At 38.8% G+C, this 11,723-nt stretch overlaps 3 protein-coding genes across 3 annotated transcripts; 2 read left to right on the top strand and 1 right to left on the bottom strand.

Annotated features, from left to right (window-relative positions):
• Window positions 1-1,232: 1,232 nt before the first annotated feature.
• Window positions 1,233-4,410, top strand: LOC133726083 (putative F-box/FBD/LRR-repeat protein At5g44950). The gene is made up of 3 exons (XM_062153554.1): window positions 1,233-2,260; window positions 3,765-3,926; window positions 4,033-4,410. The coding sequence occupies exons 1-3, from the start codon at window positions 1,334-1,336 to the stop codon at window positions 4,255-4,257; spliced, it is 1,314 nt and encodes a 437-aa protein (XP_062009538.1). The 5' UTR covers window positions 1,233-1,333; the 3' UTR covers window positions 4,258-4,410.
• A 1,338-nt stretch (window positions 4,411-5,748) lies between these two features.
• LOC133744573 (putative F-box/FBD/LRR-repeat protein At4g03220) lies at window positions 5,749-8,165 on the top strand. Its single transcript, XM_062172667.1, has 3 exons — window positions 5,749-6,845; window positions 7,341-7,523; window positions 7,627-8,165. The coding sequence occupies exons 1-3, from the start codon at window positions 5,808-5,810 to the stop codon at window positions 7,927-7,929; spliced, it is 1,524 nt and encodes a 507-aa protein (XP_062028651.1). The 5' UTR covers window positions 5,749-5,807; the 3' UTR covers window positions 7,930-8,165.
• A 1,871-nt stretch (window positions 8,166-10,036) lies between these two features.
• Window positions 10,037-10,696, bottom strand: LOC133726084 (calcium-binding protein KRP1-like). The gene has a single exon (XM_062153555.1). The coding sequence runs from the start codon at window positions 10,539-10,541 to the stop codon at window positions 10,170-10,172; it is 372 nt and encodes a 123-aa protein (XP_062009539.1). The 5' UTR covers window positions 10,542-10,696; the 3' UTR covers window positions 10,037-10,169.
• Between the last annotated feature and the right edge of the window lie 1,027 nt (window positions 10,697-11,723).

Raw genomic sequence — 11,723 nt, forward strand, 5'->3', positions numbered from 1 at the left:
ATTAAAGTTGTCACATAAAAATTAACCGACAACTCACAGACGTTGTCGCCTAATTGGTCTTAGGGAAGGAAGTTCCAATTGCCACATAAACATTAAGTGACAACTCGTAAAAATTGTCGCCCAATTGGATTTCAGCGAGGAATTTAAGGTTGTCACATAAACATTAACCGACATCTTTTAGAAGTCGTTGCCTAATTAGTTTTCAGCGAGGAAATTCAAGTTGTCACATAAACATTAAGCGACAACCGGATAAAGTTGTTGCCAAAGTGATTTTTAGCAAGGAAGGTAAGGTTGTCACATAATCATTAACCGACAATTCACAAAATGGTCACTAAATCAGTATTCAGTGACAAAAATTTAGTTGTCACATAAACATCAAGCGACAATTAACAGAAGTTGTCACCTAATTAATCTTTTGCGAGGAAGTTAAAGTTGTCACATAAACATTAACCGACAATTAGTAGAAATTGTCGCTTAATTGATATTTTGTGAGGAATTGGATGCCGCATAATGTTATATGGGCGACAATTGTCGATTTCTTGCAAATTCCTACTTTATGCGACAAATTGGTTGTCGCCGATGGGATTATGTGCGACAACTGAAATTTCCTCGTATTTGCCAAGCTTTTGCGACGAATTTTAGGTTGTCACAATGAAATTCCTCGCTTTTGCTATTTTCTCTTGTAGTGACAATATTACTAATTTATTATATAAAAATTTATACAAAAAATTATTGATTGTAAAGTATGAAGTTAAAATCAAACATCAACATAAAATAAAATTTTTATTTCAATCAAACAAAAATAAATACAAGTCTCGCTTAAAAAAGAAGAATAAAAGTCTACATTCGACAAAAAATTATAATTTAAATATTTGACAAAAATATGAAGTTTACCTAGATATTTATTTATAAATAATATCAAAAATATATATAATAAAAATATATATATTTTTTAGATAATTCTTATTGGGTGGGTATGGGGATGGGGATCAAAATACCATCCCCGCCCCGTACCCGATTTCAGAATTCGAATACTGGGGATCCCCATCCCCGTTACCCGATTTCCCCCGAATTTCTCCCAATTAGGGTCGAATACCCGATGGGTACCCTACCCGATGGGGATTATTGCCATCCCTAATAAACAGTTGTATACAACTTTGTGCACTATTATACAGAAAAAAAGAGAAAAATAATAACGTTGGGTCCGAGTGCCTAACCCGAGTCTGGGCCCAAAGTCCAACCCGAAACAATCTCAGCTGCAGTAGCAATTGTACATGAAAGTACCATTTCTCAGAAAACCACGAAACCCAAAACCCGAATTGAAGCGACGACGATGACTAATCGGAACCCTAATCGAAGCCTAAACGACCTCCCCGACGAAATCCTCCTCCACATCCTGACCTTCTTCCCGACCCTCGACGCCGTCCAGACCTCCCTAATCTCCCGCAAATGGCGACCCCTCTGGTCCCGCCTCCGCTTCCTCAAATTCTCCTACGAGCACTTCCCCCTAAACGACCCGCCCTCCGATAACCGCGACTTCTTCGCCGAGTTCGTCGACCGCGCCCTCATTCTCCGGCCCCACTCCCCCATCGACCTCTTCTCCCTCTCCTTCATCTACCACGACCGCTTCGGCTTCCACGTCGACTCCTGGGTCCGCTGCGCCGTCACGCTCCTCCACGCGCGCGAGCTCCACCTCGACTTCTTCATCGACCGGGAGTACCACCAGACCGACGAGACCTTCAACCACAAGTACGATTTCCCTTTCGCCGTCCTCAGAAATGGCGCCGTCCGAGTGTTGAAGCTCACGCGCGTCGACCTCACCTTGCCGGCGAGCATGGCCGCCATGGGGCTCGTCTCTCTGAGCTCAATGTATCTCGATGAGGTCTATTTGACGGACCAGATGGTGTGTGATTTGATATCGGGTTGTCCGAATCTCGAGGAATTGGAGCTTCAGAACTGTTGGGGGATGGAGAAGATGAAGATATGTAGTAAAAAGCTGAAGAAGCTGGCGTTTGCTTATATATATGATTCGGATAACAGGAACACGATTGAGATTGATTGCCCTAATTTGTGTTCGATAAGCTTTGATAACTGTAGTTTTACACAGTTTGTGCTTAAGTTTGCGCCGGCCCTGGTTGAGTTTAGTGTCAGCATTGTGAGGATAATGGAGCAGGACTATGGTTTGTGGAGCAGGATTGTGAGGCTACTTGAGCAAGCGCCTTATGTGAAGCAGCTTAATTTGCAAAATTGGTGGTTTAAGGTAACTACTTTCGGGGTTGTGCCTTGATCGGTTACTGTTTTTATGTTTCGGTTTTGGTTAGTTAGTGCATTCTTTCTTTGTGTGTGATTAATATAAGGAATATCTTGCAATGAAAGGTAGATAGGCTCATTGTGGGAAGTTGTGATTTGATGGTTAAGAAAAATAACATTGTTGTTTGCAGACTCTAATATGCTCTGTCACTAACCAGAGTGTGGTCAGGTTTTGCTGCAATATACACATAGATAAGTTTTGCCTTGTAAGAATTGAATGGTTGAACAACATAAAAGTATTTTAGTGTTACTGAATCTTGGAATCAGAAGAAAAATAGAAAGGGTGATTAGTTGTTGAAATGTGCTGGTTATTACTTGCATTGGGACTAGACTTGGGAAATCATCCACTACTGAGTAGTGAGTACTGGCTTTTATGTTTCTGCTGTGTCTGTAGGTTTGTTTGTTGGGGAAAGTAAAATTTTCTTCAGTCTGATTATTGTATGTCCATGCATAAGTTATTTAACTCCGACTACAGCTATCAATACAGTGATACATATAGTGACATTACAAAAAATTACTAATTCATTTGACATTATTTCAAAGAGGTATCAGTCCAGGTTGTTATTCTGATCTAGAGGTTTCCTGATTTTCAAATTTATCCTTTTACTGCATAACCTTTTTTGTGGTTTTTATGATATTAAATTAATAATGATCCAGTAGCCCATACTTTCTTCATCTGCCCTTGCCCATACTTTCTTCATCTGCCTTTATATTTATCACACCCTCAGCATATGAATGATAGGGAGCTCGCCCCTAAAGAATTTCAATATCTTGAAGAGTTAATTACAGGCTAATCTATTAGTTCATGTTGTTATCCTGATTGAGTGGCACCCTGAAACAACTATAGGGTTTTCAACTTAAGCTCTGACTTCTTAGCCTGATGGTATTACTATTTTTATTGAACTTCTTGTCTTTATGTGCATGCTTATTTATTGTGTACTCATTGTGAGTTGAGTCCCTTTCCCCATATGGTTGTACTCTATCAATCTCCTCTTACAAGTCCCTCTTAGATATAGTAGTATACTCAGAGACGGAACCAGAAGATTACATTGAGGGTGGCAAAATTTACCTTAGGTTGCCAAAATTATTTCTTCAAGGTAATTTTTTAAAATAGCAAAAAGGTTTCAAGACAGAAAAAAAGGTTTTACAATTGGGGTTAGCATATGAATGGAGGGTTTAGAAACAGAAAAAGGTTGGCATATCAATGAAGAAGATATGCTTATGCTTATTCACCCGAGTCTTATAAACATAAAAAGGTTTTACAGAAATATTTTCTTTGAGGAAAATCTCTTATGGCCTCAGGCTTTGTTCTCCATACATATATACTTTTTCTTTTCACTGGGGTGGGCTGCAGCACAACCCAGCCCCACCCTAGTTCTGTGCCTGAGTATACTGATTGTCGAATCTAGCCTTTTATAATACTACATAATTGCTGTATTTGCTTATGTCCTCAGCTTCTTACATCAAAGGATCCTTTCTCCAAAAGTTTTATGCTTCACAACCTCAACCACTTGGAGCTGCGAACAGGGTATACCCAATGTGATCTGATTGGCTTGGCAGCACTGCTTGAGCTTTCTCCCAATCTCAAGAACATGACTTTAGATTATGTGGAAGATGTGAGTACTCTGATATATGTTAATTACAGAAATTCTAGATGTTGCTGCTATGTAAATACATTTATTATTATTTGCTGTATCTAAACCATGATCTTCTCATTTCCAGGGCATTTTACCTGAAGAGTTCTCAAATAAACCAGATGGATTCCACATGCCAAGTCTGAGGCAAGTGACCATGAAATCATATTCTGGAACTCCAGATGAGAATAATTTTGTCAATATTTTGAAAAAGCATGGGGTGGTCCTAGAAAAGATAGTAATCCATCACATCAAAGTTGGTGAGAAATCATTTTCTCCGGTAGTTTTAAGTAAAATCCCTTGCAAAGTTTAAGCCCTGCAAGATCTTCTTATTAGTATAGGAGTTCATTGGCTCTGAGTGAAAGGGGGAATTTATAAAATGGTTCTAAATTTCTTGTTTTTAATCTGATGATGTTAGATGACTTATCCCTGATATAATAATTATGTTCTGTTGAGATTAGTTTTACTTGCATTGCATGCACTCTGTTGTTTTGACTGCAAGTTGGTCATTCTTTGAAACAGAAACTTCTCTTCATTTATTCCGCTATGAAAAATATTTTAATTCACTCATAAGGTAAAGCAGCCCAAAACCCAGATTATTTTTACTGCACTAGTGTAAAGTGACGTTCATTTTCCAAGACTCGTCCGCCCTATAGAACCATCAGCATGGACCGTTGGTCCAGGATACCTGTTCAATAATCAATATGATGTTAGTTCATCAGGTTATGAGGAATATGATTGAAGAACTTGCCCTCTATGCCTCCTGTGGTAACAAGTCTTATGACCGGTTTCTGGGTGTGATTCATTGAGGAGCCTCACGTTGGAAGCTAGAGTTAGATATGAGTCATTGAAATTAATATCAGAACCACTATTTGGGTTTACAGGAGTCTTCCCTCGCTTCACTCCTTTGTTTCTAACTAATGACGAGTTGGTTGTGCATTTACTTTCGGGCTCTTCATTCCCTTGCCTTGGGAAATTGACCACAAACAAGTGCAAAGGAATAATGAGTACTCCTAGCTGTCCTGGGCATCTCAAAATTTGCTGTCCTCAGCTGAAAGATGTACAAGTTGTGAAGGTGGTAGATAATCTGGAGATATCTGGAATGGGATTGGAGAAGTTGCAAGTCGAAGAATGCTTAAGCAATGGATCAACATCTCTGCCCCCAATCGAGAATCTCTAGATTGGATATTTAATGAAATTATTGGTACGTGTTCAGTCAAGAGCATTGCATCCCTAAGAAGATGTCAAATATGGTTCCCTGCATCCGCGGCTCATCTGCCGAGCTTCGGAGTGCTGTCGATATCAATCATCTTCTTTTCTCTCTTCCATATCCCAAGTTCAAAGCCTTTCGATTCGGAACGACCGTAATGGAGTTGTGGTAACTTTACCTATTCCTTTCCTTCCATATCGATCTATACCTATGACTGACAAACTTATTTTTGTGGGTTCCAATTATAAGCAAACTCTTTTACCAACCCCCAGCCAATATCCTACTTTGCCAATAATACTGCTCTTAAATTTAATAAAATTAAAAGTTTAAAAATAAGTTTTCTTCCACAATTTCTGGTTAATATCTTGAGAAAGAAGAAATTTCACTAAATAATAAAAACCTAATAGAATAAAAGGACGTTTACAATTTTATCTTTTCATCATTATAATATTGCTTTTGCAAATTGAATTAGATCTAAATAATTCAAACTTAGTTCGAAAGTCGAAACAAACTCAAACGATGTTCTCGTTCTCACCTCACTTGAAAACATTGAACAATTCAACCCTAACGCAACTAGCTCGAGCATCTCTCTCACCACCAAAGACCACTGAAAAAAATCAGGAGATCGAGAAACGCAAACTTCCCATTCATCAATGGAAACAAGATCTGCCGCTGCCAAGAAGAAAAAGCTTTTCTTCTGCAAAGAAAATGAACACAGCCACAACAATATTGACCGCATCACCGAACTCCCCGACGCCGTTCTCCACCACATTCTCTTCCTCCTCCCCATCAAAACCGTCGCGCAAACCAGCGTCTTGTCAAAACGGTGGCGTTCGCTCTGGTCGTCCTTCCCGGACCTCGACTTCACAACCCTAAACCCATTTCCGAAACCATGTTCCTCATCCAAGTCACATTCTCTGAATTGCAAAGAGTCCGACTTTATCACTCAGGTCCTCAACAACCGAGACAAGCACTCCGATATTCGGATTCTCCGGTTCCGGGCCCGGCTGAGCTTTTCACGTCTCAACGGTCTGATCCGGCTCGCAATCAGACACAAGGTGCAGGTGCTCGACGTGGAGGTTTTCACAGAGGATTACTTCAACTTCCCTAGATGTGTCATCGCCAGCGACTCATTAAGGGTTTTCAAGTTAAAGTCCCGGAGACCCGGTTTCCGGTTACCACCTTCTTCTGTAATGACAAGCGGTTTCCGATCTCTTCAGTCTTTATCGCTTTCCCGGATCAGTCTATGCAACCAGCCCTCTCTCTCCGATATGTTCTCCGAGTCGTCCTTCCTTCTGCTCAAGAAACTGAGCCTCGACACGTGTTTTGGGTTGAAGCATCTTAGGGTTGGGTGCCGTGCGCTGCAAGACTTAACCCTAGAGAACTGTTTCGAGCTGCAAGGGCTGGATGTTTCGGGTTCGAAATTGGAGAGGTTGCGGATTGCGAAATGTTTTGATGGGTACATTGAGAAGAGTTGGGTGAAGATTGATGCGCCGAGGCTTGGAGTGGTTTTGTGGGAACACAATGCTCTTAGTGATAATATCTGTATGGAGAATCTGAGTTACTTGCATAAGGCCTCCATTGGTATGCTCCATGAAGATGTTAGCGTTGCAAAGCTTCAAAGTGTGTCCAATCTTTTTTCGGCTCTCTCTCTTGCACATTGCTTGACACTCGAAAGCAATTGTATTGAGGTACTTCAATCTTTTCTTGTGTAGATCATGGTTTGACATCGTTAGCTTAGCGAGTACTGTTAGAATTTCTTGATATATGTAACATGTGTATTGACTGAAATAATTTTGTGGATATATATATGGTTATTGTTGTTAATTTTATATAGTTTGGTTTTTTAAATAGTGTCCTTACTTGTGGATGAATTGTATTTTTAATGGTTTTCATAGTTAGAACACTGTTCTTATGGAGTCAGAGAAGCATTTTCAGTGCATTCTGATGAAGTGCCTGTTGAAGTTTTTCCTCCATGCTACAAGTACTTTTGCATACTTTTGTTTTTTTTTTTTTATTGTTTTTTTTATGGAATAGTTTCAAATGCTTTTAATAAAACACTTATGTGCTTCTATAAAAACTACATCCAACAAAAATCTAGCGAACAAAAGGAAATGCCAAATAGAGACACGTTTCCTCATGAAGAGAATGACTTATACATGCATGGCAACTTTTTTTGTGTGCAGATTCTATCAAACAACAATTATTTTGCAGTTTATTTGCATCAGTTTAGCAATCTGAAATATTTGGAGTTGCACACGGGTTTCAAGAAGAACAATGTCCCTGGATTAGCATCCATATTCAGGAGTTGTCCTATGCTTCACACTTTGATTCTCAACATTATTAACGATTTCAAAACTGAAAGGAGAGTACGTATTTTAAAGGAGATTAATTTTTGTCAATCAACATTACATTGCTCAATTTTTTTTCTCTTTCAAAATCTAATTTAATTTTTCATCTATGCATATGTAGCAATGGAACAAGGATTTGTGGGAAATGTCTAACTCAGAGGAAGAGAAATACTGGGAATCCCAAACCCTAAACTTGAAGTTGTTCTTGCATCACCTTAAGATAGTGAAGATTCTTGGGTTTTTAGAGTGCGAGAATGAAGTGAGCCTGGCAAAGTTCTTGCTCAAACATGGAAAGTCCTTGGAAGAAATGATTTTGTCCACCGGGCACTGCAAAGCTAGACACTGTCTTCAGAGACAAAAGATAAGGTCACAGATGATGGGATTTTCTTGGGCTTCTTCTAATGCTAAAATTACATTTCACTAAGCTTGCTAGCTGGTAATTTGTACTGCTACCGTGCATTCTCTTAATTCATTCGACTTCCTCTTCATCTTTTTTTGAATATAAATGTTTTTTTTTCTCATTCTATTGGTGAGCATCAGTAAATTTTGAATGTGGAAAAACCAAAAGCAAGAGGGAAAGTATATGAGGTAATTAGTTGTCTTTCAGCATAAAAAGTAGCATTAAGATCCCGAGCTGTCCTATGTATACAAGTGTTTTAATGAATCCAATATAAATATTTACGTATTTGGCGCAAGTCATGCAACTATGAGAAGTGTATTGAAAGTAACTCGACATCAAAATTAATTAATGATACGTAAGCATCACAATAATGTATATATACGATCATTCTCCACACCCGGCCACTACCAATTGAATTTGGCCTGGATGTGCATACCCTTTCAGTCTTTCATTTTGGCTGTGAATGGCTTCGACTAATTTACTCCTCATTTCCTGTACTAGTTTGGTACGTGCATCTATGTAACGTAAGTAACAATTTATTCATTTTGACATGTCCCAACTATAAATTCCATGGTTTCAATTCACAGAACAAGTTTTAAATCTGCTGCAGTTATATATTCGTGTCTACAATTTGACATGTGCAGTCGTACTGAATGATGCTCGATCTATTTCGAAATTACTAGCTAGTTGCCTCTGTAAGATCCAACATCGTTTCAGATATGTTCTTGAGAATAACAATAACAAGTTGTTAATTACATATACAATATCTAACTGGCTGCAAATGAGGTCCAATTTTTTGCTGGTTCTTGGTTTGGGGTCCCTATGTGGTTTGCTTGCGCAGTGAATGGGTAGCTAGTGAAGTAGAACGACGCTTGTTTTAGTTTATATATCCATTCGGTCCCCTTGCCCCCCCCCCCCCCCCTAATTGGGTGTCATCCAAGATTTCCTCGAAAGCTCCAACTAACCTAACGAAGATTCTAATTCCCCGATGAACCGCTCTATGTTAATTTTGTAGATTTGGGCTCGATGCCGTATCCGAATGACAAAGGGAAATGATGATCGAATCCCTTTTGAAGCAGTCAAAAATATGGGGTTCTCTTTTGTCCCAATACTGGAACTCCCTCTTATCATTTGAGCCAATACCAATGGCTCAATATACGGGGCTCTATGGAACTTATAAACTAAAACCTTAAAAACAGTGGAAAACGGATTTAATGTTCTAGGTGTATGATGCATTCATGCATCAAAAATAGTTTTGTTTATTTTTATTGATCACCAGTTTGCCCTTTTTGAGAATGACCAAGTGAAATCAGGGCTGGACGTTTTAGCCCAAAAGCCTGGCGAGCCCGTTCTCGATTGAAACGGACAGTCCGGTCTCTCTAAGTTTTTTAAATTTTTTTTGCAAAATTCGGGCCGAAATATATACCAAACGCTCTAAGCCCGGTCTGAGCATAAACTATAGTTAATTTATAGTTTTAAATTTTAAGAGCTTTAGGATGACATCATTACTATGACACCAATTGCAGTCCAAGTAATAGGTAAAAATATCAGAGCCTTGAGATGACACAATTGACTAAGACGTTGTCATGTAACATGGAGCATTATAGAACTATAGAAGAGACCCTTTTTCAAATTTAAGCATTTACTTCATGATTGGTAATTCATTACAAAGTCTTTATTTTGGTCATAAAAAGATCTTCTGAATATGTCATCGAAGAGAAAAGAACTTACTGAATATCAACGAAATTATTCAAAAGGACTATAGCCTCTCATAAAACAAAAGGACTAACATCTTTAAATATATATATATATATATATATATACACACACATTTTTTTTTCCTTCAACCACGACTTAGCCCTGCATCTTTCCCAGATCAGTGCTGTAATCTCCTCGTGCAGTTGACAATTAGAAAAATGAGAAAAATGAAAGCACAGAGTATCATTTTTGTTCATCTAATAGATAATGTTCTTTCCTGCCAGTTTCATATCATTAGAAAATTATTGTTAGTAATGGCAAGGATCATATACCAAATAATCCAAATAGGGATCGGAAGACAATTAAGAATGACCCCTGCACAAGAATGATACTCATGAATCGAGACGTGTTTGTAAATTAGTAATGATCGATATCTACTAATTCCTCTGTATTCAATTTCATTGCTTCAGAATGAACAACAATGAAGATGTAAAGACTAGAATGCAACCAAACCGAGGAAAAAGCACAAAACTCTTCCTCAGTTTCTACATACATACAAATCAAGATCAAGGTCTCTTAGTATTACTATTTAGCTCCTCCTGCAAGCCCTGCTCAAGCCAAACCCAACTCTCCTCCATCAGCTCAGGACTCAATCTAAACATCAAAACGCAAAACTCCATCTGATTCAGAGCTCCATCTCCATCCAAGTCACCTTCCTTCAACATACTCACTAGCTCGTCCTCTCTCAAATCCTGAAGGCCCAGAACAGCAGAGTTCATCCTCAAGCTCTCAAGCGTAATGACCCCTCTCTCCTTGTCCATAAGCAGCTGGAAACCATTGCAGAGCTCCCTTATCAGCCCCTCGCCACCGAGCTTGTCCGCCATCTCCGGTAACAAGTCTTCGAAATCAACATTTGCCCTGTTGCCAACTCCTGCCATTGACGATTATGATCGATGTTTTCTTGCACGACGTCTAAGCTATGGATGCTTTGATATCTCTATTGGGTTGAATAGAAATATATTGGATGATTGAATTTATATAAGAGAAGAAGCAAGTGGGTTCTTCTTGGAAGGAGAGGGGCTATGGTCTCCCTATGGATGACAGCAATGGAACAGTGGAGTAATTGCAGGTCGGCTTTGATTCTCTGCAAGGGCCAGCAATTGTCCCTGCTCTTTCTCAGAAGCTTGTCACGGGGGTAGTTTCGTCATTTTAGTCGACCGGTGCCGTTCTCGTGGCACTGTCGTTCGATTTGGAATTTGACTTTCTGCTGACCAACCGGCCTATGTTGTGCCTTCCAAAGGGCATTCTTGTCATTTGCGTGATCTTAGACTTTGGGTTTCCTCTGACCTTTTTTTTTTTTTTTTTTTGGCAAATCCTCTGACCCTTTTGACCTTCACAATTGGGGTGGAAGTTGGTTGTTAGTTATTTAGGGATTTAACTCTGTTCACATGAAAATGGAAAAAGGTGGTCAAACTCAAAGGGCTTGAACCCTCTTTTTTCTGGTTGGTTTAAGAGTCGGTTGTTCACTTTCCTGGAAAATGTAGGAAATCTGCTGCAAAATCATCTGGAAATTGAAGCAAAGTTGCAAAAGGATTTGTAAACAAGTGTTGCGTATGACTTTGAAAGCTATAAGCTTTTGTCCCTTAGAAGAAATGTTCTAGCTCATTGCCCACGTCGGCATTAAGAAAGAATCTCATACCTATTTTGCTTAGGCTAGAAGGTTGTTCAATATGCCATGAATGGGGATGCGAACATAGTCATGAGATTGTTATATATGCTACTTTTCCATTCGTCAATCCATTGTAGAAATAAGCATAAATGCTCCCTTTCTTGGAAAGGAGAGGAAAGAAAACGGTGATGATTCTTATGCAAACAATTGTCCACATATGAAAATGCTGCATCTGATCCTTTAATATCATATTGGACCGGCACTGGTTTTATTTAGAATAAAAATTTTGCATAGAATTTGCTCACAATTTGTTGTATATACATATGAAATTCGAAAAAGAGGAGAAACAAACATAAGGAGGAATATATTTCAATTCATGGTTGATCTAATAATTATGTTGGATAAAGTTTGTTGAAAAAAAAGAAAAAGAAAAAAAAGATTGACCATACCT

This window comes from Rosa rugosa, chromosome 1 (assembly GCF_958449725.1).
Source record: "Rosa rugosa chromosome 1, drRosRugo1.1, whole genome shotgun sequence".
Lineage (NCBI taxonomy): Eukaryota > Viridiplantae > Streptophyta > Magnoliopsida > Rosales > Rosaceae > Rosa > Rosa rugosa.

What these genes read in the sequence shown, in the direction of transcription:
- LOC133726083 (XM_062153554.1), top strand. Translation starts at nt 1,334, where the DNA reads ATGACTAATCGGAACCCTAATCGAAGCCTAAACGACCTCCCCGACGAA. An exon ending in TGCAAAATTGGTGGTTTAAG is followed by an intron (nt 2,261 to 3,764) that starts GTAACTACTTTC and finishes TTATGTCCTCAG; the next exon opens with CTTCTTACATCAAAGGATCC. An exon ending in CTTTAGATTATGTGGAAGAT is followed by an intron (nt 3,927 to 4,032) that starts GTGAGTACTCTG and finishes TCTCATTTCCAG; the next exon opens with GGCATTTTACCTGAAGAGTT.
- LOC133744573 (XM_062172667.1), top strand. Translation starts at nt 5,808, where the DNA reads ATGGAAACAAGATCTGCCGCTGCCAAGAAGAAAAAGCTTTTCTTCTGC. An exon ending in TCGAAAGCAATTGTATTGAG is followed by an intron (nt 6,846 to 7,340) that starts GTACTTCAATCT and finishes TTTTGTGTGCAG; the next exon opens with ATTCTATCAAACAACAATTA. An exon ending in ATTTCAAAACTGAAAGGAGA is followed by an intron (nt 7,524 to 7,626) that starts GTACGTATTTTA and finishes ATGCATATGTAG; the next exon opens with CAATGGAACAAGGATTTGTG.
- LOC133726084 (XM_062153555.1), bottom strand. Translation starts at nt 10,541, where the DNA reads ATGGCAGGAGTTGGCAACAGGGCAAATGTTGATTTCGAAGACTTGTTA.